This window comes from Natrix helvetica (genome assembly GCF_964273705.1).
Source record: "Natrix helvetica genome assembly, chromosome: 1".
Classification (NCBI taxonomy): domain Eukaryota; kingdom Metazoa; phylum Chordata; class Lepidosauria; order Squamata; family Natricidae; genus Natrix; species Natrix helvetica.
The window spans coordinates 116,956,436-116,983,488 of record NC_138548.1 but is presented as its reverse complement, the minus strand read 5'-3'; the positions used below and the strand labels follow the sequence as shown (position 1 = coordinate 116,983,488).

The 27,053-nt window shown below is 47.8% G+C and overlaps 2 protein-coding genes across 4 annotated transcripts in view; one reads left to right on the top strand and one right to left on the bottom strand.

The window, feature by feature from the left end:
- The window catches only part of LOC309383865 (NACHT, LRR and PYD domains-containing protein 12-like), a 259,601-nt gene that overhangs the window by 87,566 nt on the left and 144,982 nt on the right, over positions 1–27,053 (bottom strand). The window lies entirely within an intron of this gene.
- LOC309383867 (protein-glucosylgalactosylhydroxylysine glucosidase-like) lies at positions 70–27,053 on the top strand. Of its 2 annotated transcripts, none has more exons than XM_081936839.1 (14): positions 70–470; positions 683–976; positions 2,173–2,383; positions 2,907–3,342; positions 4,359–4,478; positions 19,828–19,959; positions 20,095–20,206; positions 20,536–20,608; positions 22,458–22,594; positions 23,446–23,579; positions 23,696–23,791; positions 23,897–23,994; positions 25,768–25,982; positions 26,855–27,053. In XM_081936839.1, exons 2-14 carry the CDS (start codon positions 724–726, stop codon positions 26,914–26,916), a joined length of 2,079 nt encoding a protein of 692 aa, XP_081792965.1. In that variant the 5' UTR covers positions 70–470; positions 683–723; the 3' UTR covers positions 26,917–27,053. The 2 variants fall into 2 exon arrangements, with proteins under 2 accessions (XP_081792965.1, XP_081792966.1); XM_081936840.1 differs by having other exon boundaries at positions 71–367.

The window sequence follows — 27,053 nt, the reverse complement described above, 5'->3', positions numbered from 1 at the left end:
AAGAGAAAAGGGAAAGGACAGAAAAGGGCTGATGCCGGAGGGAGGAGGGGAGACGGCGAGGCTCCTCCTGTCCCTTGGCCCGGAAGGCGTGGCCAGTTTTTACAAAAAGCTCCATTTCTCCGCTTGGAGTTGTTCCCAGCCTGCGGAATTAGGAACAAGCAGCAAATTCGCCAGGCGGAAGAGGCAGGCCGGGAATGACTGGCCCCTCTTTTCAGAACTTCCTCCGTTCCTTGGGAATATTTCTGTGCGGATGGGCTGGCTCTTTTCTTCCCTAGAAACCAGCAGCCTGAACTTTTGGACTACATTTCCCATTAGTCCCTACTAGCTGATCAGGGATTGGTGGTGGATTGCCCCTTCCCCAAATTCTGTAAGATTTGCCTGCCTGCCTCCCCTTTGCACCCTCACCATACAGAATGGATCCATCTGAGTCCTTTTTCCCATGTGGATTTTAAGCTGATCTTCGGTACCATGTGAGAGTGGGGGAGGAGGTAGGATGGGCATGGAAATCCATCCCTTGGCACAATGCCATACAAACAGAGCAGCGTTTCTCACTCTTTGGATCTTTAAGATGGGCAGATTCCAGGCACCTGGGGAATTCTGGAGTTGAAATCCATCCACAAGTTCCCATGGGTGAGAAACACTAAGATAGAGTATATATTGTGTGCCTTGTTTTTCTCTCCAGCTGGAACTCCAGCCATTGCTCCCTCCCTCCCTCTTCTTGAGATGGCAATGGTGGGTGAAGACCCTGCCGTATTTACCACCAATGCTCTGCCTTCTGATGCCAGGCTCCTCCCAACGTTGACCAACGCCTATCTGGGCACCCGAGTCTACAGGGACATCCTTCATGTCAACGGGGTGTACAATGGAGAAGTTGGGCAGACACATCGGGCTGATCTCCCCAGTCCCCTTAATGTCAAAATGGATGTGGATGGGGCTGATGACTTGAGGGAGACCTTCTGCTTGGACACCAGGACAGGTAAGAGGCAATGCCACCCTCCTCATCTGCATTGTTTCCGTGGCCAATACATTCCTGCCTCCCTGTCAGGGCACCTTTCTTCAACTCACATGCTGAATATAGAAATGAGCTTTTCTTTTGAAAGACAATGTGAAGCTACGATTTTAAAAAAGGAGAAAAAAGGGTGGAAAATAGAAAATTTAAACTGAACTATGTTCTCTGAAGTTTGAATCCCTTCCTAGCTCATAAAGGAATCTGAGAATCTGTCAAATGAACCTAGCAACAGGGTGACGTGAGTTGGTGTCCAGCATGTCTTGTCCAACCTCCTAAAACCTTCAACTTGGAAGAAGACAAGCATTTTCAAGATAGGAATGTATGTTAATGACAGTACAGAGTGCTCAAAATCTGGAGAACATTTTCACCTTTCACCTTTTCACCTTATATTTTGAGGAACTTAGTGACATATTTTGATTTCTCGTGACATACTTAAGAAAAGTTGGAAAATGTAGAGTTCATTCTCTGCTAACCTGCTTATTTTTCACTCTTGGTTGCTGAACAAAGGTGAAGGGAGGGGAAATGTTCCCCTAGGTGCAAAACTTACCTATAAAAGTCTCAGACTCTTTAACTCCCATCCCAGAGTCAGGTGCCTCCCTGTCCAGGTCAGGTCTTGCAGTCTGGATAAAGTCACGATGTCAGGTTAATAAAAACTCTAGTAATGGCCTTTAAACTGGGAGCTTCTGCACAGAACCCAGTCCAGTGTACTGAGAACATTGCCATCCCCCCTCCAATGGGGTATCACTACTGTCCTTATGAAGGAGCTCCCAACAGCTTGTAAGCAATTGGGAATCAGCTGGCTTGATATAAATGCTTTTCGTATTAAAGTTGTAATTCTGTTAGCTTAAGTTAATAATAAGGCCTAAAATGCCTTTATTCTCTGGTATGTTTATTGTCTCTGGATCCAAAAGACCAATTGGGTGACACTTAGCAAAACAATGGATTATCTTTCACTCCTTGAATTGGATTGGATTTAATTGTTAAGAAGACAATCACAAAGATCCCTTTTGATATTCCAGTTCATCAAATAACAGAAGGATTATATTGTCAGCCATGCTTCAATTTCTTATGCCAGACCTTTTTCCTTATGTGAAATTGCAAAGTAGATTTGACATGGGAATTTAGGGTATGCATTCAGGCTGACCCTTTCCTTCCGTCTGCAGGGACGTATCTCCATACAGCCCAGTGCTCAGGATATACAGCTACTCACACAATCTATGCCCACCAGTCTCTTGTCCATCTTCTGGCTTCCAGCATAACAATCGCAAGATCAGCTCTCGAAACTAAACCCATCACGGTGAATCTCCACACCCAGTTCAAAGCAGAGAGTCCAGACCTGGACTTGCAGAAAGGGCCAGATTTCCTGGGAGCTCAGTGAGTATTATTGTGGGAATGTTTTCTGTAGCTCCTGGCCAAGCATTGAAAGACTGCAATAACTAAGCTTAGTTGTTTTTTCTGGTGGATTCTGTGAATAGGGAATAAATGCAGTTCCCTCCAGAGGACACAGGGAGGCTGTCAGGAAACGCCCATCATGCTAAGAGGGTGCTTTTGTTGTTAAGAAAGGGGGGACTTTGACTAATATTGCCTTCCCTAACCTGCTGTCCTCCAGATACGCTGGCTCTACAACTCTTGAACTCCCAAGTAGCTTGGTCTACGAGGCAGAGAGATTGAGGGAGAAGAGAACCATTGGCCACTGCACTTAAATGGTATAGGCAGAGATAAAAAGGATAAGGAGAATGGGGAGATGGAAAAGGTTCAGATTAGAGTTCAAAAGGTATGCAAAGCAAAGTCTTTGTGCTCAATGAGTATAGAATTCCAGTGATGTTTCTGTTGTTTAGTAGATCCTCTTATATCCAGGGAGAAACATAAGGATTCCCATTTTTTTCTTCCTCTTTAGCTATCTATATGGAAAGACATTGGTCCCAGAAGTAGAGGGTGGCCCCCAGCCAACTGTACACATGATCTGGACCCCGGTGCCCCAATCAGTGACCCTCTTTGGGGACAGGAAGGAGCAGAGATGGGAGTTCCTCACTGCCGTAGCAGAGTCTGAAGAGGTTGTGCAAAGGACCTTTTGTGAAGGGATGTCCCTGGTTGGATCGGGTTCCTTATATCTGTCTCACACCCAGGCATGGACAGCGCTCTGGGAAGGCTGCTGTGTAGATGTGGATGGGCCTCTTCCCTTCAGCCAGGCCATATATGGCTGCCTGTATTACCTGCTGAGTGCCATTCCTCCTCTGGGCTCTGCTAACTTCCCTTTCTCTGGAATCAGCCCAGGGGGCCTTTCCAACGGCACATCCGGTGAAGACTACTGGGGCCATGTCTTCTGGGACCAGGTGAGCAAAGGGAACCGCCCCAGTTTGCTACTACTGGATGAAGGGGAGATGAATTGGGGAAGATGCTGCCTGCCATGGCAAAGACCTGGTTATCTTCTGTCCTGCAGCTGGTGTTGGCTTTCTGTGATGCACATGCAAAGACTAAAAGGTGTTGTGAATTTTGCCCAGTTCTTCTTCTCTCCGTTGCAGGTTGATGTAAGCTCCATTCAATCAACTGTTAGTTCAGATACGTGACTCAACCTGCAAAATAAAGATAGAAAGTTAGACTTAGTTCGTCTCACCTGACATGCATGGGGTAGAATGTATGTGTGTGCTTAAACTAGAGTTATTTTTAATTTGAGGGGTCATGGATTGAATCCGGCTGTTATCTATGTTCTGTCCTGAGGCACAGTCTCTGCTTCTCAAATAAAATATCTTTTCAAAATGGACAACAAGTTGGAAGGTCTTATTAGCAAATGACCTGACTCTGGATCTGTCTCTAATTTTCCCCTCCTCCCTCCCTCCCTCTCTATCCATTCCTTTGTAACTTAAGCTTTGCTAACCTTCCGGTTGTTTCATCTGACATGTGAAATACCATGTTTTTATTATTGCTCTGGCACTTCCTGATTTAAACACTGTCCCCGAAATCAGAGTTCCCAAACCTTTCTGGGTTGGCGGCCCAGAGGGAAAGGGAAGGGTAGGCGCCTTTACACATGCATGCACTCGTGGGAGCAGCGCTTTCTTCCAGAGTCCCCTGAGGAGGATTAGATGTTAACTTTCCACCAGCCTCCTGCCCCAGAGAAGAATATTCATCAGGTGCTTCTCTAGCTTTTAAACTGAAGCGACATAATTCCCAGGGCCCAGATTTTGTTCTGAGGGAGGGGTTGAAGAGGTTTGTCTCCCAGAAGACTCATCCTCATCTGAAGCTGGGAGCCCTTATGGGAAAGGAATAACTGCTGGCTTTACTCTAATTTACAGTTCCTTTGCGTTTGATGGCAATATTTTTATATGTTGTCCTTTTTTGTTGTTAAACGTAGGATACCTGGATATACCCAAACATCCTGCTTTTCTATCCAGAAGCGGCTTGTGCTATCTTAAAATACAGGATGCGAACACTAGAGGGAGCTCTACACAACGCACGGGAACAAGGATACAAGGTAGAAGCCACTTACAAAGACAAGAGCAGTGGTCGGCAAGCCGCGGCTCGCGAGCCAAATGTGGCTCTTTACACATTTTAATGCGGCTCTTCTGTATGCCGGGCGCCCGCACCCCTCACTCCTCTCGGGCTTCGGAGGGAAACTTCTGCGAGCGACAAGTCTCCCAGGCTGTAATTTGCCGAGCTGTACGCGCGCGCCTGTTTTCCACGGCGTGGAGCAGCAGCGAGATTCTGCGCGGCGAGCGATGATTCCGGGGGCCATCAGTGGGGGGGCAGGGTCCCCCTCGCGTTCCTCATCTTCCCGGATGGCCCCTGGAATCATCGCTCGCCGCCCAGAATCTTGCTGCTGCTCCACGCCGTGGAAAACAGGCGCGTGCGCACAGCTCGGCAAATTAAAGCCTGGGAGACTTGTTGTCAATCGCCCAGGCTTTTGAAGAAGCTTCCCTCCGAAGCGTTCCGTGGGAGGGCTGTAAACTTCCCTCCGAAGTCTTGGGAAGTTCTGAGGAGCCCCCCAAGGCAAAACGCCGCTGCCAGGTAGTTAAAAGTACGTCTCTGATTCGTCTCTGTCAGTCTCTCTCTGATTCCCTCCCTCACTCCCTCTCTCTGTTCCTCTGTCTGTCTGTCTGTCTCATTCACACACACACACACACACACAGACAGAGAGGGGGAGGGAGGGAGAGAAAGATAGACAGACAGAGAGAGAGACACACACAGAGTGAGTGATTAAGTGAATGAGTGAGAGACAGACACACCCACATACACAGAGTGACAGAGAGAGGAAGGGAGGGGAGAGACACAGAGGGAGAGACAGACACACACACACACACACACAGAGTGAGAGACAGACAGACACACACACAGAGAGTGACAGAGATGGGGGAAGGAGGAGAGAGAGAGAGAGATACAGAGAGAGAGAGAGACAGACAGATAGACACCCAGAGAAAATGACAGAGGGAGACAGAGAGGGAGGGAGGGAGAGAGAGTCAAAGAGCCAGAGAGAGAGAGAGAGAGAGAAAAAGAAAAAAAGAAAGTGGGAGAGAGAGATGAAATTAAAATCAACAACATACAAACCTGACTTACTCAAACTATCCAAGGAAATGCAAGGCCAATGTTCACATTAGTGGTTGTGACTTTGTCAGTCATTGTCAGGATGTAATTTTCTCTACATTGTAAGGCAAATTTTACGGAATTTAATAATATTTAATCGATAAATAATATCGTTCTAAAGTTTTTGTTTTATTAGTTGTGTTATTTGTATCCTCCCGACCTATGTGGATACTTGCATGCAGAATATTCTCAATAAAAACTTACTGAAACTAAAAACAGTGTACCATCCTATGTATTTTCGGTTTTAAAAATGCGGCTCTCCAAATAAATCTCAATCGTGGTTTTGGCGAGATTTGGCTCAGTTGAAAAAAAAGGTTGCCCACCACTGGACAAGAGGAAATGCCCCTTCTCCTTCCACAGGAGGCATGGAACCCAGTTTCCTTCACTATTTCCTTCAGTCATGGCTGGGATCCTCACAGAGGTTCCCCTTGGCTTGAACGGTTTTTACTTTTAGCATTTTGGCAACTTTTCAAAAAACAAAAGTAAAATCCTGGCGCAGCAGCAGAAACTCCTTTGAAACAAGAGTGGCTCTAAACAGTTACGAAAGCCTTGATGATATTCAAAAGCAGCTTTTGCAATCTGAAGTGGGGGAGATTGGAAGTAGAAGGACAAGAAGTGGTGTCTCCATTGAGGAGATTTTGACTCTTTCTCAGAAGTTAGATGACTTCCAGATTCGGACCTTGCTCTGAAGACAAGTCAGGGATCTCTTCTCTGTTCCTCAGAAAGCATAAATGGTTAGAACAGGCAAGGGGCTCCAAATTTCAACAGGCTAATTTGAAAATAATCTTTGGAAGAATTTCTGAAGTAGCACAATGGAAAATTCAGGGTGAGTTTCTAGCTTTGTCTAGAATGTATTAAATAAAGTAATTTAGACCAACCACCAGTAACACCACATGAATATGTAAATCGTTTGAAATTAAGCTAGATTAATTGTTGGAGCCCTGGAGGCACAGTGGTTACTAAGCAGTATTTCAGGCTAATTCTGCCGACTGCCTGGAGTTCAATTCCCACTGACTCAAGGTTGACTCTGCCTTCCATCCTTCTGAGGTTGGTAAACTGAGGACCCAGATTGTTGGGGGCTGATTCTGTGAACTTTAAGTTAACTTTAACTTTAAATTAAGGCAGTACACTTAAACAACAATGTAGTAACAATTTTTAAGGTCATAATTCTGAAGAGCAGACTTCTTTCAGAAGTTGGCTGCTAAAACTCCAGTGATGCTTGTGTAACAAAACATGAATTCAGAGGCATGTAAGCATGTAAGCATTTCTCAAATGTGCTATTTGTTGCTGAGGGTTTAAAATCAGTTAATTTAAGCCTGTAAATGTTATGGTAAGATATAGGGGTGGGGTGGGGGTTATGCTTTGAAACAGTCTGGACTAATCCCTGCAGTTTTCTTGGCAAGACTTTGGAAGTGGCTTCCTGTTGCCTTCTTCCTAGAACTGAGAATAAATGACCAGCCCAGGATCACCCAACTAGATTGTTTCCTAAGAAGGTCCTGGTTTCTAGCCTGATGCCTTAACCATTGCTCCAAACTGGCTATAAAGACTGCCAACTTCTAACCTACAGCATCACAACAGAAAACCTCTTGAGTTGCCTATTGGATCGAGACAGTGGCCTTCATATGCCATCTTCCTGGTGTTCTCTTCTTTCCTATGAACATGTGGCTGGATGCTGAAGGTGCTGAATTCAACCCCTCCCCCATGAGTTTCACCCCATTTGACCCAAGTGGAGAGTTTTGTGGGGATCCACCATTGAACAACAGCAAGAGCTATTCTTTGTCAACTGAACAAGGCCCAGAATGACATTGAAAAGTTGCCTTCCCTCATTGAGGACAGAAACTGGATTGAGCAAACAAGGTCACTGGCCGTTTTCCAGGGCGCTGCTCTGGAGAGTCCAAAGAAGGGTTAAACACAGCCAATCTGCCCAGAACTGAATTGAAACTTTAAGCCACGCCTCTGGTGCCACTCTCCTCAGATTTTTTCAATTCAGCTAGCCCAGTGGACGCTTTAAGATTTTCTCCAGTTCTAAGATTGATTCCTGGACTCTCCAGAGGAAGAATAATTTTTAAAAACAGCATATTTAAGGATTTTTAGAGCAGGCTGGTGAGTTTAAATTTAAGTTTGTTTTTTTTTTCCCTTTTTAATTGGGTTTTTCTCACCCTTTCGGCTCTCCTGGAGTCCGGGGCTTTGCTCTGGCTCCTAGAAGCCGCAGGCAGCTGTTGGGGGAAGCGCGTGGGTCGGAGTGCCGACGCCAGCGCTGTTGGGGCACCCCTACTGGGGGCCGATTCCCACTGGAAGCCCTCCGTTGCAATTTGTGCTTCTAGCAAGTCAAATTGCTGCGTGGGCTCCCAGGGCAGCCATTTTGGCTTCTTCCCTCTTTAAATTTGGCGCGCAGAGCTCCGGTGAGTTCCGGCCGCCATTTTGGATTGTGCAATCTTCCGGCTTTACTTTTAAAAGTTTTTTGCCGCAGCTGCCTGGTGCCTGGCTCTTTGTAGGAGCCGCGTGGAGTCAGACTTGCCCGGTGTGACCGGCGACCTGGGCCCCAATCCAAGCAAGGGATAGCGGCGTGGGATCTGGCCTGCTGGGTCGCCTCCTTTACTCTCCTGCAGGCGCTGGGAGCGAATTCTGCTCGCGCCTAAGAAATTCCAAGCTACTTCAGGCCTTGCAGTTTCTCTGTCTCCTCAGGAGCATCGTGCTGCGGTGGGCTTTCTGGAGGTGGTGAGTGGTGGTTTTCCCATCCCCCTACTGCCCCAACCAGTGATTGTTACCATGGCAGATCAGGCCCCTGAGACTTCTGAGGGTGTCTCTTCCAGAGCCCCTGTAAGACAGGCCGGGAAAGCAGCCAGGGAGGCCATTAGAGGGAGTAAGCCTTACTCCAGGCATGGCCCCAAGCAGGGCTCAGGCCTAGACAAAGATGCATTAAGGCGACAGAAGGCCTTAGAAAAACAGTCTTCCAAAGCCCAACAGCAGGCCCAATCTTCCCTTTCGGTGTCTCCTGGGGAGCCCTCCAGGGAAATTCCTCCAGCCCAGGGAGGCCCCATTTCTGATAGTGAAGAGGAAGGGGATTCCTTGGCCATGGCAACTTCTCCAGGCCATTCCATGGCTGATCAGGCTGATCTCTTTGCCTGTCCCTCTGATATGGAGGAGGGACCAGCTCCAATGGGGCCCTTAGCCCCTCAACAGCCGATCCCCGGGCCCACTCAAAGGGTTCGCCCCATTGAGGACCAAGGGCCTAACCTATCCACTGAAATGCAGGAAATAATTAACAGGGCCATTTCCCAGGGCATTGAGGCAGGCATGCGAAAAGGTGGCAAGCGCACTCGCAAGACCCACCATTTGCAACCCCAGGAGGATCCCAGAGAGATGACTCCTAGCCTTCCACCTCCGTCCCTGCATTCTTCAGTGGCCTCCGATGAGTCAGACTGGGAGGAAGAAGAGGATTTTCTTCCTAGGCAGGAAGCTGAATTCTCTGGGGATGAGGCAAGCCCCGCCAAAAAGCCGGCCTTTTCAGGCTTATTTAATTTGGATAATTTCAAAACCATTTTAGATAAGGCTAAGATCTCAACTCACATGGGGTCCACCCCCCCAGCTCAGGTGGTTGTAGACCCTGATGATCTATCTGGGGATCTCTTTGAGGAACCCATTTCGGTCCAGGAAATAGTTCCTGTACCCAAGATGTTCCTCAATTTAGTTCAAAGACAGTGGGCGCAGCCAGCTACCATGGCTACCCCCAGCAGCCATGACAAGAAACTATATACGGTGGATGCCAGCCTGGAGGAGCTGCTCAAGCTCCCTCCTATCGATCCCCCTGTAGCGGCTCTTACCTCCTCTTCTGTGCTCCCTCCTGACCTGTTGGAGGGGCTCAAGGCTGAGGACAAGAGAACCGAAACTGCTTGTCACAAGACCCATCAGGCAGCTGCATGGGCCATTAAGTCCTCCGCTTCAGCCTCCTTTTTCTCCAGGGCGGCTCTCCTGTGGTTGAGGCAGTTGTTGAGGAAGATACCTGCCAAGGACGTTAAAGTCAGGCAGGATATCAATAATATCATGGCAGCCACAGAGTACACTGCTGATGCCACTCTGAATGCTGCTAAGTTTGCCTCGCGTGCCCTAGCGTCTAATGTTACTTCCAGACGCCTCCTGTGGCTTAGGCACTGGAATGTGGATATGCGCTCCAAATGGAAGCTTGTTACTGCCCCCTTTAAAGGGGACAAGCTGTTTGGTGAGGTCCTTGATCCAGTCCTTGTGGAAAACAAGGACAAAAAGAAAGTGATGCCATCAGTCACCAAAAAGCCTGATCGTAAAGGTCCTGGCTCTTACAGGAGGCAGGCCTTTCGGAACAATGAGCCCTCCACCAGCTCCGCCCCCTATCATCGGGCGTATCCCCAGCAGGGTGAGCGGTCTCAGGACCGTCAGTCCTTTCGAGACAGAGGTCGCCAGCAGCCCTTCTCCAAGCGGCCATTTCGGGGGGGCTCCGGCTCCCGACCCTTTAGGAGGTATAAATGACCATCACAGGTCAGCTCCCATAGGAGGGCGGTTGCAGTTGTTCCACGCCAAATGGGAGCAGACCACGTCGGACCAGTGGGTTCTTCAAACGGTCCGCATGGGTCTCACTTTAGAATTCTGGTCCCCCCCTCCCCGCCACTTCATCCGGTGTCCAGTTCCCTCAGGGTTAGTCAAAAGATCCCTCATGGAACAGGAGATAAGGCACCTCAAGGAGATCGGGGCCATAGAACCTGTCCCAGCAGGCCAGGAAGGAAGAGGGTTTTACTCCATCCTGTTTCTGGTCCCCAAAAACTCAGGAGGGTGGAGGGGGATATTAGATCTAAAGAGGTTCAATCACCACGTGACATATCGCAGGTTCAAGATGCAGTCCCTCCAGTCCATCTTGGGGTGCATCAGGCCAGGCGATATACTAATGTCCATAGACCTCAAAGAGGCCTACCTCCACATCCCTATCCGCAAAGCCCACCGCAAGTTCCTGAGGTTCTCTTACGCGGGCCTCCATTACCAGTACCGGGCAATGCCATTCGGCCTGTCATCAGCACCCAGGACATTCACAAAGGTTCTCGCAGCCGTGGCGGCTTTTCTACGGTCACGTCCGGTCAGACTCCACTGTTACCTAGACGATGTTCTCATTCTGTCATCATCGCATCAACAAGCTGTCAGCGACCTAGAACACACCATGCAGGCTCTCCGGGACCACGGGTTCACCATCAACCTGGAAAAAAGTAATCTCGTTCCCACGACCAGACTGAAGCATCTAGGGGCCGTCATCGACACCACCTCGTGCACGGTATCCCTGTCTCCGGAAAGGGTGGCCAGCCTTCGGGAGATGGTCGTTCAGGTGCAGCAGTCACGTCTAGTCAAGGTGGTTCAGCTCTCACAGCTCCTCGGCAAGATGATCTCGTGCCTGTCAATCGTGCCTTGGGCGAGACTTCACTCCCGTCCCCTTCAGTGGCTCCTGCTTCCATATCAAAGAACAAACGAAAGCACCTCAACAAGACTGATTCCAGTTCCAGCAGAGGTACGTCGCTCTCTAAAGTGGTGGTTGTCTCTGGCCCTGTTAAAGGGGTCGCCATTCAAGGAGCCAGTCAGGCTCACCATCACAACGGATGCCAGCCTGTTCGGTTGGGGGGCCCACTGCCACAACCAGCTCGCACAGGGCAGGTGGTCCCCTTCCGAAGCCGCTCACAGCATCAACTGGCTGGAGCTGAGGGCAGTCAGGCTTGCGCTGAAGCGCTTCCAGAGCACCGTTCAGGGCCACCACGTGCGCATCATGACAGACAATGTCGCCACCAAGGCGCACATCAATCGACGGGGGAACGCGCTCCAGATCCCTGATGGAAGGAGGCGGAGCTCTTGGGTCGATGGGCGGAGAGGTATCTCCTTTCTCTTCAGGCGGAGCACATCTCGGGCACGAGCAACACCCAGGCGGACTGGCTGAGCAGATCCACAGTCGACCACTCGGAGTGGCGTCTACATCCGCTGCTGTTCCAGCAACTGTCCCAGAGGTTCGGCCTTCCGCTGGTGGACCTGTTCGCCACCGCGGCCAACGCGCATCTTCCGCGGTTCTTCACAAGGTTCCACGACCCGAGGGTGGAAGGAGTCAACGCGCTGCACGGCCCGTGGCCGAAAGGTCTGCTTTACGCTTTTCCCCCGCTACCTCTTCTTCCCAGAGTCATCAGGAAGATCCTAGCAGAGGAGGCGGAGGTGCTGCTGGTAGCACCGTACTGGCCCAGGAGAACCTGGTTTGCAGACTTGGTGAGTCTTTCGATCACACCACCGTGGCGGATTCCTCCACAGGACATCTCTCTCAGCCAGGGGGCCCTTCAACATCCAGAACCCCAGTGGCTGCAGCTGGCCGTCTGGCACTTGAGAGGGATCTCCTAAGCAGAGGCAAGTTGTCAGACAAGGTGATTGGCACCATCCAAGCGTCACGACGGCAGTCCACGACGCGCATCTACGACGCCACTTGGAAATCCTTCGCCAGCTGGTGCACGGCTCATGGTACGTCTGCGCCCCTTGCTTCGGTTCCTGTCATCCTGGACTTCCTGCAGGAAGGTTTGGACAAGGGCCTGGCACCTAACACGGCAGCCCTGTCAACCATCCTCTCAGTTGAGGGCTACGCATCTCTTGGCCGGAATCCGACCATCCGCAGTTTCCTCAGGGGAGCGACCAACCTGAGACCCCCAGTGGTCCACAGATACCCATCTTGGGATCTCAATGTAGTGTTGCGGTCCCTCATCGGGCCCCCGTTTGAGCCCATTAAGACGGCCAGTCTCAGACACCTCACATTCAAGACGGTTTTTCTGGTCGCTATCACGTCTGCTCGTCGCATATCGGAACTGGCTGCCTTGTCAGTCAGAGAGGACTTGTGTCTCATTCGTAACGACAGAGTAATCCTGAGGCTGGACCCTTCCTTCATTCCGAAGGTCAATTCCTGGTTTCATCGGGCGCAGGAGGTGGTCCTTCCGGATTTTTGTCCGCATCCTCGGCACCCGAGGGAAAAGCGCTGGCACATGCTGGATGTGCGCAGGACTATTCGCAGATACATCAAGCGCACGGCCAGTTTTCGGAAATCCGAATCTCTATTCGTCTCCTTTCAACCAGCTTCTCAAGGCAAGAAGGTCTCTTCATCTACCATCGGCGGATGGCTGCGAGCCTGCATTGCGCTTGCCCACGTTTTACAGTCCGTTCCTGTGCCTCGCAATACCGTGTTTCCCCGAAAATAAGCCACGCCCTGCTAATAAACCCAATTGGGTTTTTCAGAGCATGCGCCAAAATAAGCCCCTCCCCCCAAAATAAGCCCCCCCCCCCAACTATTTAAGCGCATGTACAACCGGACCGTGCCATTACCACTGGTTGCTTTACAAGCAAACAACCAAGGTGAGGAGACGAAACCGGAGTGGGAAGAGGGGGGGGACATGCCCCACACGCCCCAGAGCCTTTGCCGTACCTACGGGTACAGTTTGCTGGGCAAAAAGAGGGCCCACCGCAAAAAGAGCGGTAGGCTAGCAATACGCTTAAAAAAAAACCCTGTTCTGTCCCCATGCAAAAAGAGCCCAACGTGCTTCGCACCCTGTTCCCTCCCGCGGCAGCAATGCACTTCAAAAAACCCCTGTTCCCTCCCATGCAAAAAGAGTCCAACGCGCTTCGCACCCCATTCCCTCCCGCGCAAAAAGAGCCTGCTGCAAAAAGAGCGGCAAACGAAGCAAAGTGCTTCGCACCCAGTTCCCTCCCTTGCAAAGAGCCCAGCGCAAAAGGAGCGGCAGGCGAAGCAAAGTGCTTCGTGCCCCATTCCGTCCCATGAAAAAAAGAGCACGCCGCAAAAAGAGTCCAGCAATGCGATCACCCCCTCCCCACCTGATCCCTCTCGCACCCCATTCCCTCCCAAGCAAAAAGATCAACTCCCACCAAGCCCCAATGATAACGGCTGCCTGGCTGCTTCCCTTCCCCAACCTCCCTTTAGTGAGGGGGTAGCAGTGGGGGGGGGGGGAAGCGACGCGTATCTTAGTGCTACCAGAGATTGACAGCTCTGCTGCGTTCCTTGCCGTTTCGTCCAGGGAAGCCCCATGTAAAAAAAAAACCCATGAGTTCAACTAGCGAGGGTTTTTTTAACAAGGGGCTTCAATGGGCGAAAGAAGGCAGCGGAGCTGTCAATCTCCGGTAGCTCTAGGATACGCGCCTGGCGGCTCCCCCCCCCTCCTCTACATTGTTAAACGTTGCTACAAATGAGACTCCAAACAAATGATAGAATGGGGGGGGGGACGAAGGCAGAGGACAGAGAATGAAACAGAAAAGGAAGAGAAGGGGGGAGGGAAAGGAAGGGAAAGGGCAGAGAAAGAAACAGGAAAGGGAGAGAATGGGGGAAGGAAGGGGAAGGAAGGCAGAGAAACAGGAAAGGGAGAGAATGGGGGGAGGGAAAGGAAGGCAAAGGACAGAGAAAGAAACAGGAAAGGGAGAGAATGGGGGGGGAAGAAAGGGGAAGGAAGGGAAAGGACAGAGAAAGAAACAGGAAAGGGAGAGAATGGGGGAAGGAAGGGGAAGGAAGGCTGAGAAAGAGGAAAGGGAGAGAATGGGGGGGGGAGAGAAAGGGGAAGGAAGGGAAAGGGCAGAGAAAGAAACAGGAAAGGGAGAGAATGGGGGAAGGAAGGGGAAGGAAGGCAGAGAAAGGAAAGGGAGAGAATGGGGGGAGGGAAAGGAAGGCAAAGGACAGAGAAGGAAACAGGAAAGGAAGGGAGTGGAGGGAGGGAAAGAAAGGGAAAGGAAGGCAGGGGAAAGAGAGAGCAACAGAAAAGGGAGGGAGGGAAAGACACCGATTTGCCACACACAGGGAAACTACAGTCACAAACCCTGAACCCAACCCACACAAAGGGAAACCACAATCACAAACCCTGATCCCGTGCAAACCCTAAACCCACGCATAGCAAAACCACAATCCCTAATCCCAACCACCAGACCCCCAAGGTTTTGCATTAAGGGTTTTAATGATCTAAAATGACTTTTATTTTGACCCCCAGACAAGATGAGTTCAAAAAGAAAGAGCTACTCTTTGGAATTTAAGAAAGGAATCGTGGAGGATTCTCAGGGCAAGAATCTGGCAGCTTTCTGCAAGGAGAAAATGTTGGATCTTCGTATGGTCCGAAGATGGAGAGTGGAGTATGATAACCTCAGCCAACAGGTGCAGGAGGGAAATGGCAAGAAGCGCAAGCGTGGATCCGGTCGGCAACCATTATTTCCAGAACTTGAAGACATCATCTCTGAATGGATCGCTGACAAGAGAGCAAAGGCTTTGGTTGTACGCAGGGCTGATATTCAAGCATTTGCCCTTGAAATGGCACCACAGTTACAAATTCCACAGGAACAATTTAAAGCCTCTAAACATTGGCTGGATAACTTCCTTGAGCGACACGAACTCTCTCTGAGGAGATCCACCTCACTGTTCAGGCTGGAAGATGGTGAACTGGTGAAACGGGCTGTGGCTTTCAAGTCATTTGTTGATGGAATTGACTTTGCCAAGTACCAGCTATCGAACATTATTGCAATGGACGAAACAGCGGTGTTCATGGGACAAAGGGCTCAAACCACCATTGACCAAAGGGGTGCCACGTCCATCTATATTTCTGCCACAGGGTATGAAAGCACCCGGGTAACATGTATCCTGGCCTTCAGAATGGATGGTACCAAGGTGGTACCCCTATTAATAAGCAAGGGAAAGAAGGACAAAGTAGAGAGGATTGGAGGGATTTATGTTCTGGAAACAGAGAAAGCCTGGTGCACTCAGGCAGCAATAAGAAAATGGGTGGAGATAGTTTTGCCACTTGTTCTAAGAGGTGGACAAAGAGGCATGGTCGTGTGGGATGCAGCCAGCACACACCGGGCCAAGGAAATGAAAAGATTTCTTGCACAACGCAGGATAGATCAAATAATGATCCCTGCAGGGATGACTGGCTACCTACAGACATTAGATATAGGTATTAATAAGCCATTTAAAGACAACCTGCACGTCCAAATAAATGACTATATTGAACACCGAATGGTAAGGAACAACAGAGGAAATTTTGTGAAGCCTGGCCTGTCAGAATTGGTAAATTGGGTGAAGAATGCGTGGGACCAAATTTCTGATGAATGTGTGGCGAACAGCATAAGAGCAGGGTATATGGACAAAAGGTACTCCTTTAAGGACACTGCTATTGCAAAACATGAACGCTTGGGACCAATGGTGATGAAAGAATTGGAGTCACAAGAAGCACAGAATGTAATTCAGGCTCTGGACAGTTATGATGATGTTGTAGAAGAAGATGACATGACTACCATATTGGAATAAATTATTGAGTTGAGTTTGAAAATATTGAGTTTGAAAATACTGTTGAGTTTGAAAATATTGTTGAGTTTGAATAAATTGTTGTACCATACATGAACATTGTGGTTTCCCTTTGTGTGGTTTGGGATCCAGGTTTGCGACTGGTTTCCCTGTGTGGCAAATGGGTCTCTTTCTCTCCCCTCCCTTCCTTTCCTGTTTCTTTCTCTTTCCCCTGCCTTCTTTTCCTCCCCCCCATTCTCTTCCTTTCCTGTTTCTTTCTCTGTCCTTTCCCTTCCTTTCCCTTCCTTTCCTTCCCCCCATTCTCTTCCTTTCCTGTTTCTTTCTCTGTCCTTTGCCTTCCTTCCCCCCCATTCTCTCCCTTTCCTGTTTCTTCCTCTTTCCTCTGTCTTCCTTTCTCTTCCTTTCCCTGTTTCTTCCTCTTCCTTTCCCTCCCCCATTCTCTCCCTTTCCTGTTTCTTTCTCTACCCTTTGCCTTCCTTCCCCCCCATTCACTTCCTTTGCTCTTTCTTTCTCTGTCCTTTCCCTTCCTTCCCCTTTCTCCCCCCCCCATTCTCTCCCTTTCCTGTTTCATTCTCTGTCCTTTCCCTCCCCCCATTCTCTCCCTTTCCTCTTTCTCTGCCTTCCTTCCCCTTCCTTCCCCATTCTCTCCCTTTCCTGTTTCTTTCTCTGTCCTTTCCCTTCCTTCCCCTTTCTCCCCCCCCATTCTCTCCCTTTCCTGTTTCTCTGCCTTCCTTCCCCTTCCTTCCCCCATTCTCTCCCTTTCCTGTTTCTTTCTGTCCTTTCCCTTCCTTCCCCTTTCTCCCCCCCCCATTCTCTCCCTTTCCTGTTTTTCTCTGTCCTTTGCCTTCCTTTCCCTCCCCCATTCTCTCCCTTTCCTGTTTCTCTGCCTTCCTTCCCCTTCCTTCCCCCATTCTCTCCCTTTCCTGTTTCTTTCTCTGTCCTTTCCCTTCCTTCCCCTTTCTCCCCCCCATTCTCTCCCTTTCCTGTTTCTCTGCCTTCCTTCCCCTTCCTTCCCCCATTCTCTCCCTTTCCTGTTTCTTTCTCTGTCCTTTCCCTTCCTTCCCCTTTCTCCCCCCCCCATTCTCTCCCTTTCCTGTTTCATTCTCTGTCCTTTCCCTCCCCCCATTCTCTCCCTTTCCTCTTTCTCTGCCTTCCTTCCCCTTCCTTCCCCATTCTCTCCCTTTCCTGTTTCTTTCTCTGTCCTTTCCCTTCCTTCCCCTTTCTCCCCCCCCATTCTCTCCCTTTCCTGTTTCATTCTCTGTCCTTTCCCTCCCCCCATTCTCTCCCTTTCCTCTTTCTCTGCCTTCCTTCCCCTTCCTTCCCCCATTCTCTCCCTTTCCTGTTTCTTTCTCTGTCCTTTCCCTTCCTTCCCCTTTCTCCCCCCCCCCATTCTCTCCCTTTCCTGTTTCATTCTCTGTCCTTTCCCTCCCCCCATTCTCTCCCTTTCCTCTTTCTCTGCCTTCCTTCCCCTTCCTTCCCCATTCTCTCCCTTTCCTGTTTCTTTCTCTGTCCTTTCCCTTCCTTCCCCTTTCTCCCCCCCCATTCTCTCCCTTTCCTGTTTCTTTCTCTGTCCTTTCCCTTCTTCTCCTTTCTTCCCCCCCCCATTCTCTCCCTTTCCTGTTTCTTCCTCTTTCCTCAGTCTTCCTTTCTCTTCCTTTCCCTGTTTCTTCCTCTTCCTCTTCCTCCCCCCTTCTCTTCCTTTTCTGTTTCATTCTCTGTCCTCTGCCTTCGTCCCCCCCCCCATTCTATCATTTGTTTGGAGTCTCATTTGTAGCAACGTTTAACAATGTAGGGGGGGGGGGGAGCCGCCAGGCGCGTATCCTAGAGCTACCGGAGATTGACAGCTCCGCTGCCTTCTTTCGCCCATTGAAGCCCCTTGTTAAAAAAACCCTCGCTAGTTGAACTCATGGGTTTTTTTTTTACATGGGGCTTCCCTGGACGAAACGGCAAGGAACGCAGCGGAGCTGTCAATCTCTGGTAGCACTAAGATACGCGTCGCTTCCCCCCCCCCCACTGCTACCCCCTCACTAAAGGGAGGTTGGGGAAGGGAAGCAGCCAGGCAGCCGTTATCATTGGGGCTTGGTGGGAGTTCTTTTTGCTCGGGAGGGAATGGGGTGCGAGGCGCGTTGCTGTCCTGCTAGCTCCCACCCCACCAATGGTACCGGCTTCCTGGCTTCTTCCCTTCATCAATGTCTCTTTAGCGAGGGGGGCGGGGGGGGGAGAAGACAGACGCATATCCTAGAGATACCAGAGACTGACACCTCCTTCGGGTTCCTCGCCCTTTCGCCCATTGAAGCCCCTTGTAATAAAAAAAAAAACTTCCGTAGTTGAACTCATGAGGTTTTTTTTTTTTTACAAGGGACTTCACTGGACGAATGGGCGAGGAACGCAGCGAGGTAAGAGGCGCGCCTCGCTTCTCCGCCCCCCCCCACCCTAAAGGGGCGGCAGGGAAGGGAACCAGGCAGGGAAGGGAAGCATTGGGGCAAGGTGGGCGGTGTTGGGCCTCGAGGCGCGCCTCTTACCTTTCCAGGTCTGTCGCAGTCCTCGCCATTGTGTCCAGGGAAGCCCTGGTAAAAAAAAAAAAAAAACCTCTCGCGAGTTCAAGAAGTTTGATTGAACTCGGGAGGAGGTTTTTTTTTTTTTAACCAGCCGCTTCCCTGAGCACAATGGCGAGGAACGCGACGGAGCTGGAAAGGTAAAAGGCGCGCTTCGCTTCTCCTCCCCCCACCTGCCACCCCTCGCTCAAGGGGCGGCAGGGAAGGGAACTAGGCAGGCTGCCTTTACCATTGGGGCAAGGTGGGCGGTGTTGGGCCTCGAGGCGCGCCTCTTACCTTTCCAGGTCCGTCGCAGTCCTTGCCATTGTGTCCAGTGAAGCCCTGGTTTAAAAAAAAAAAAACCTCTCGCGAGTTCAAGAAGTTTGATTGAACTCGGGAGAAGGTTTTTTTTTTTTTTTAACCAGCCGCTTCCCTGAGCACAATGGCGAGGAACGCGGCGGAGCTAGAAAGGTAAAAGGCGCGCTTCGCTTCTCGCCTGCCCCAGAAAATAATAAGCCCTCCCCCTATAATAAACCCAAGGCCATATTTCGTGGGGCAAAAGAAAAGCCCCTGTCTTATTTTCGGGGAAACACGGTATCACAGCACATTCGACTAGAAGCGCCGCCACCACAGCTGCCTGGTCTACACAGGCACCGATTGAAGAGATCTGCAAGGCGGCCACCTGGACTTCTCTGTCTCCATTTGTCCGAAATTACAAACTGGACAGTTTTGCATCGGCGGAAGGGGCCTTTGGGAGGCGTGTTCTTCAGGGCATCCATACCAGCGGAGCGACCCTGATGGCTGAGCCTTCCCGCCCTAGTGACAGTTAGCTTGGGCATGTCCCTTCTTTGGACTCTCCAGAGCAGCGCCCTGGAAAATGACCATTGTCTTACCTGAAGGGTCCTTTTCAGGGCGCTGCAACGGAGAGTCCACCCCGCCCTGGGGTCTATTCTCCGCTGGTGTTTGTGAAGTCACAGTGTTGTTTGTTGTTTCTGTTATTGTTGTTGGACTATTTTTGACTTGTTCTATATTAGACTTCCAGTTGAAGTTTCAGCGCGCAACTGTTCCACGTCTTCATTGAATAAATCTGAGGAGAGTCGGCACCAGAGGCGTGGCTTAAAGTTTCAATTCAGTTCTGGGCAGATTGGCTGTGTTTAACCCTTCTTTGGACTCTCCGTTGCAGCGCCCTGAAAAGGACCCTTCAGGTAAGACAATGGTCATTCTCTAGCAGGCTCTTCTGTCATGCAGGGAAAAGCTGCCCATTCCTGAACAAGCATGCTCTGCATTTGAACGCCTTCAAAGAAAGGGAAAAAATACTATTTAATATGCCTTATGACCTTGTCAAGATACTTGATTTTATTTCATTTTGGTTTCCATTGTGGCAGGGTGCAAAGTTTCCCTGGGAGAGTGCGGCAACGGGCCGGGAGGTCTGCCCTGAGAGAATTTATGGAGACGAGAAGATCCACATCAATGGAGATGTGGTGCTGGCATTTGATCAGTATTTCTGCATCACTCAGGTAGCTGTGGCTGGGCTTGGAGTATCCACTGTTGCCTCCCGTCCTGCTCCTGCTTTTGCCAGTAAACCTGGCTAGCCTGTCTGAGTCAGATGGGGCCCTGCAGGGTCAATGGAATTTCTCCTGATGCGCTTCTAGGACTTGAAGCTCTTTCAGCAGGAAGGTGGCTGGGATGTAGTCCAGGCTGTCGCTCAATACTGGTGCAGCCGAGTTGTGTGGAACTCTGAGGAAGAAAACTACCACATTGTGGGTAAGTGTGTAAGGGGGCTCCTGAACAGGGATAGGAGTCAGTTCAGTGCATCTCCTCCAGCAGCTACAGCTGATGAGGCAGAACCTGTAATGATAGGTGGGAATGACCTTGGGAGACAGGAGGGAGAGCAATAGAGATTTTAAATGCCCAAATGCATTGCAACCAATATGCACCCTTGAACCTTCATCCATCAATACTTATTGCAAGAGTTATTCTGGGAGAGAGAAAAAGATTGGACAGCTTATAGGTGTCCATTCCTAACCATGAGGACATCACAGTGGTGCCTATGGAAGGGCTGCTGAGTTCTAAAACTGTCTGCCTCCTTTCAGGTGTTTTGCCCCCAGATGAATATCATTGCACTGTAGATAATTCTGTCTATACAAATGCAGTTGCCCAGAGGAGGTAAGAGATCTCCAGAATCCCTGATCCTGCTTCTCTGCCCTTCTCCTCCCAGAATTTCTTCTCTGTCCTTCTCTCCTTCCAGAATTTCTATTCTTTCTTTGGCTTTTTTTCTACTTTAGACTTTTTTTATGGTTAACATTGAATTCACCTTCTCAATACATTTATTATCTGGTACAAATTTAAATACAACAGTTCATTTAGTGACCTTTCAAAGTTACAACATCACTGGGAAAAAATGACATTTTTCACACGACTGTTGCTGCATCCCCATGGTCACGTGATCAAAATTCAGATGTTTGGCAATTGGTTCATAGTTGTGACTATTGCAGGGTCCCAGATCCCATTTTGCAACCTTCTTGCAAGCCGTCAATGGGGAAGTCAGGTTCACTTAACAACCGTGTTACTAATTTAACAACTCTGGTGATTTTCACCAGCGGCAAGAAAGATCGTAAAATGAGGCAAAACTCACTTGAAAATGTTTCACTTAGCAACAGAAATGTTGAGCTCAATTGTGGTCGTAAGTCCAGGACTACCTGTAATTTAAAAGTTCATTGGCATGCTTATCCTTCAAGAATATAAAAGATAATTATGATAGGCTGAGCCTCATGTCATACTTTACTCTGTCTGGCTGGGGAGTTTCATCTCTTCAGCCCAACTCTTGGGAAGATGCTTTGGATTTTCTGGTCCAAAGTCCAAACCAAGTGCAGTATATTTGTCAACTCCCTCTTCCTTCCCACTTCCAGTTGACACAGAATTTACTTTCTGGTTTCCAGGAGGAGTTGACTTTCAAATGCAGCGATGGTTTAAGACTAACCTTTCCTCCTTCTCTCCCTCCTCACCCCCTTTGAGAAAGACATTGCCCATGTAAAGAAAGGAAAGGAGGCCAATCAAATAGAAATAGAGTAAGATTTTTTGTAAGAATGTTTTATATATTGCTTCCTTGCAAATTGTAAATGCAATTGCAAAACTTCCCCTAATTGGTCTGAATAATATAAAATCAAGCACAAATTTCCAAGTCCTTTACGGATTATTTGGGAATCTTTTTCAAATTCAGTTCATGAGTGTGACTGTTGTCTACGAATGTGTTTCTCTAGATTTAGATTTTGTTATTACATCCCTCACAGTTAGTGCCAGAGAAGATGTCCCTAGTGTGGGCCAGTTACGGAATCGGAGAATTCCAAATTTGGATTGTACCAAAAAAGACCCCATTAAACAATCCATGAGTATTGGCTATCCAAGATCTCAGGTTCCATGTTCATTTAGAGACACTCTAAAGAAAAAGGAAGGGAAATACACAGATGATAAACTTGAAAATGTTCCTGCTGATTTTCTTGGTTTCATTAGAAGCCATCTCTTTGAAATTTACAAGAAAGTAACAGAATTGTTCAGAAAGCAATATTCTGTTCTCGGGTAACAGTGGTAAAAAGCAGAAAGGTTGAAATACAATTGCAAAACTTGTGTAGATACTTTTTGAGACTGTTAATGTAACATTTTTTGAAAAAATTATGCCTGTGTTTACCCCAGGATTAGAGGAAGTCCACAAAATTTCTTTAAGTGGCATATAACTGATTTGTCTTCTGCAACAAAATGTATGCCGTTGTACCTTTCGAATGCCATTTAATTTCACAGAAGTAAGCATTAAGCAAGTATGATATCATAGTGATTAAAACATGTGTTGGGAGGAATAATTTTATACCTCTTTAATACTCAATCAGGAGCAATATCAAAAAAAATGTGCCCCAAATATACTGATATTGTCTTTTAAAATGCTAAATGTCAACCTTTTTCCAATTTGTAATTCTCTGCTACGTTAACTCAGCTAGACCTTTTTCCCTCCATACCATTTCAGCTTGAAATTTGCAATTGAATTGGGCTCCCAGTTGCATTTTGCTGTCCCCGAAGAGTGGGAGGAGATTATGAAGAAACTTAAAGTGCCTTTGGATAAGAGCAGACGTTACCACCCAGAATATGATGGATACTGTCCAGGTGAGGGATTCAGAAGAAACCAAGGTGTTCATCCTAATTTTAAAACCAACTGCACTGAATATCAAATGTTCACTAATGATGGGAATGTAACCATCACTTAGCTTGCATGCTAATGTGGGGGACATCAAATTAATATTTTGCCCAATAGTCAATATTTTCGCATTGTTGTTCAGGGATGTACTTTCTCCACTGGGGGAATGGAAATTAGAAGAATAATGTAAAGCCAAGAGGTTTTCCTTTTCCCCTCACCAACAACAACAAAAAAAGGCAAAATGGTTCTATTCCCACTTTCATAGTTATTTGGGAACACAGTGATTTTTTTGCCAGAAGGAAATATGAACCTCCCCCCCCCAAATTCCTTTCAATTATCCCCTGGAATCCTCTCATTGCCTGAAACTGCTTGACACCATTAGAACTGCTTTGGTTGTGTCAAAGGCAACACAGGCTTTTGACATTACATGTGGCTTTGGATTATGAGTTGCCTACTCCTTCAAAAGGGAAGGAGTTGGAAAGAGATAACTCTCTAGCATATTAGCTAAACTGGTGGGCCAGATACTAGAATATCTGCAAGTTGTTTCTTCAGATGGACGTTTTACCAGGCTCCTAGAGCTTTATTGCTGTAGAGTTAAAAAAACAGGTGACCTTTTCTCAGCATGTTAATGTATGGTGACAGCTGCTGCACCTTTGCTTTGGATACATCAAGATTCCTTGACGTAAGTAGAGGCTTTCTTTCTGCATCCCCTTCGCCATCAAAGGGAATGTGGTGTGAAAACGAGAGGTTCCATTTCATTAGCTATCACCATCCCACATCTTGGTCACCTCAGAGCTTTGCTTCATGCCTCTTCCCACAGGTGAGCCAGTGAAACAAGCGGATGTTGTCTTGCTTGGGTTTCCTCTCATGTACCCCATGGACCCAGAAGTCAGAAGGAATGATCTTGAGATCTATGAGCCTGTGACTGATCCCCAGGGGCCTGCCATGACTTGGGTAAAAAGCTGACCTTGAGGGAGGGAGCAAGTGATTTCCATGCCCATCTGCAGTGCATCTGTTTGTGGATGGTGGAGTGCACCCTCAGTGTCTTACCAGTGTCTTTCTTCCTTCAGAGCATGTTTGCAATTGGCTGGTTGGAGCTGAAGGAAATCAAAAGAGCACAGGAACAGATGAGCAAATGTTTCAGCAACATCACCGAGCCATTCAAGGTCAACCAATTGGGCACATTTTATTCCTGTCTTTAAGTTCTTCTACACTTGACAACAATCATCTATAGTACATATGCATATTCAGAATATTCTTCTTTTTCTTAGATCTGGGTGGAAAACTCTGATGGATCAGGAGCTGTAAATTTCTTGACCGGGATGGGTGGATTTCTGCAAGCCATCTTTTTTGGATATGCTGGGTTCAGGTATAAATTAGGAATGGTGAAAAAAATTGTCACAGTTTTCTTCCTGGTCGAAATCATGTGATCTCCCAGAACATGTTGTGTTGCAGAATGAATGGGGACATAACTTCCTTAACCCTAGAGTTTCTTACAATCTATTTCTTAGCTGTCTTATTGTGTATTTGACTTAAAATGTACACTATATTGCCAAAAGTATTCGCTCACCTGCCTTTACCCGCATATGAACTTACTGTAAGTGACGTCCCATTCCTAATCCATAGGGTTCAATATGGCGTTGGTCCACCCTTTGCACTGCACTTGGTGATGTATGGCTTGAATGCAGCTGCTCGGCCATGGAAACCCATTCCATGAAGCTCTCTGCGCACTGTTATTGAGCTAATCTGAAGGCCACATGAAGTTTGGAGGACTGTAGCGATTGACTGCAGAAAGTTGGCGACCTCTTCACACTATGCACCTCAGCATCCGCTGACCCCGCTCCGTCAGTTTACGTGGCCTACCACTTCGTGGCTGAGTTGCTGTCGTTCCCAAACACTTCCATGTTCTTATAATACAGCTGACAGTTGACTGGAATATTTAGGAGCGAGGAAATTTCATGAATGGATTTGTTACACAGGTGGCATCCTATCACAGTTCCACACTGGAATTCACTGAGCTCCTGAGAGCGACCCATTCTTTCACAAATGTTTGTAAAAACAGTCTGCATGCCTAGGTACTTGATTTTATACACCTATGGCCATGGAAGTGATTGGAACACTTGATTCTGATTATTTGGATGGGTGAGCGAATACTTTTGGCAATATAGTGTATCTCCATATGTTCAGAAAAAGTTGCATATAAGGTTTGTGTGACTGGGAATAATTCCTTATAAAAATATAACAATGATATAGGTTAGAAAAGCCACATCTAAAAATAAATATAGTGAGAGTTTTGTAACTAAAAGTATTTTGTAAAGCAATACAAAATTTTGATAGACTGATTTCACTTAGCACTTGCTGTCAGTGATTACTATCTGTTCAAAAGTCCCATGTATGTATATATGTATGTATGTATATTAAAATTACAGTGATAACTATTTTTAGAAGTCAAGGGGGGAGGGGGGGAGCTGTGCATGGGCAGATGCTTCTGACTGCAGTCATCAAACTCCTTTGGTTTCTGCTAACCAGAAGTATCATTAACTGAGCAGCCAGAATCCCTCAAGCAGGGATATTGAGATAAAGGCCATCTTGTCTTTTCCTACCAAGTGATCTGATGATGTTACCTAGTTTGGTAATTAAACATCTGCAAGAAAACAACCAAGCTCAGAGAGCACCAAAGACCTCACAATTCAACCCTGAGCTACAAATATCCTCCTCCATCAGTGCTTTGTTTTCTTTTTGCTGATGTTGCTCCACAGAATAGTATGTGCATAGAAGATGCAAAAACCAAGTTGCAAAATGCATCGGCCACTCTAGCCAGCAAGATCGACTTTGGCCTGGTAACTCGCCAGAGTTTAGAGTATTCTACTCTAAGCTCTGGCTTTTTGGCTTTAACATGCCTTTTAAAAACTACCGCTAGTATAATTTAACTTGGACCTTAATAGCTTTCTTTGCCATCCCACCACTTCCATCAAGCTTTGGAAGAACTTATTCTTGGACTCTGCTTTAAAATCACTTGTTGGGGAGAAGAATGGTAATCTTGAATGAAACCCTTGGTGATGTATCTGTTTCCTGTTTCAAGGCTGGTGATAATGTAAGGGATTCCCTATTCTAGCCACTGAGTTCTTTCTGCTCTTCCTAGGATCTCCAGAAGCTGCCTGAAGTTTGACCCTGTTTATCCTGATGACATTAAGCAGCTGAACATTACTGGAATTTGCTACTTAGGAAGCAAGCTGAATTTCACCTTCACCAAAGAGAAAACCACCATCAAAATGACCAAGTCTTCTCCCAATTTACACTTATCTGTTCTGGAGGTGGTACTGGCTGGAACAGGAGAGCATCTGTCCTTAAAAGAAGGTGTTACATTGTTTGCTATAATATAAATAGCCCACATTGTCCCTTAAGAACATTTAAGAACTTTATATCACTAGCACTACTAGACTAGCCCTCAGGATGGCCTTTGGGATTCGTATTTGTTAAAGCTGGAACTGAGCCAATCTAGATCCATAGGCAACCAAAAACAGAGCTCAGTCCCTACAGATGAAAAACAAAATCTATATAAGAGTATGTGACTTTCTCAGGACAGCTGAGGAATCTGATAAGAGAATGCCAGACATATCTATGACACAATTTCTCTGATGATTTCCCCTCTTTTCATAAGACATAGCTCTATCTTCTCTGGATTTTCCATGTGGGAATCCAGTTAAAGCAAACCTAGGTAAACAATTATTGCTGGCAGCCCTTGAGAACTTTAGGTGTTGACGTAATTCCTTGAGTTCCAACTCTTATTCCAGAGCTCCTAGAAGAAAATGCATAGCAAGAACGCTGCTTAGCTAAGGTCTACTAGGCCACTAGATATTGACACCTAGAGATAATGTTAGGTAGTACCCATTGCTTTGTGTGGGGAAAGGTATAGACGCTCTTCAGGGTGGAATCTGTCTGACCTACCAGATCATGTCGGATGCCCCAATTGCTAACTGGAAATTTTGAAATTCGCATTTCTAGAAAGGACAGCAGTTTGGAGGACCTGAACTACAACAAGCTTTATTCCTGACTTATTCCCGTCAGCAATGTGGCTGACGGAAGTAGGAATTAATAATGGCTGGAAATGTATAGGTTCTCTTAATTCTGTCTCACAGGTGTACATGGAGAAGTAGCATAAATTAGGGATGGAACTGGAATAGATTTCAGTCACTATTTTACACATTCTGCCTTTCTTTTCATTTCAGGGCAAAGTGTCTCCTTCTTTACAACTGCTGGTTGGATTCAGAAAGAATCTGTCCTGCCATGAAAGCCGGCTGGGTGACTTTGGGCCAGTCCCCCCCCCATCTCTCTCAGCCCAACCTACCTTGCAGGGGTGTTGTGGTGGGGAAAATAGGAAGAGATGTATTGGATATGTTTGCTACTCTGAATTATTTGTAAAAATAA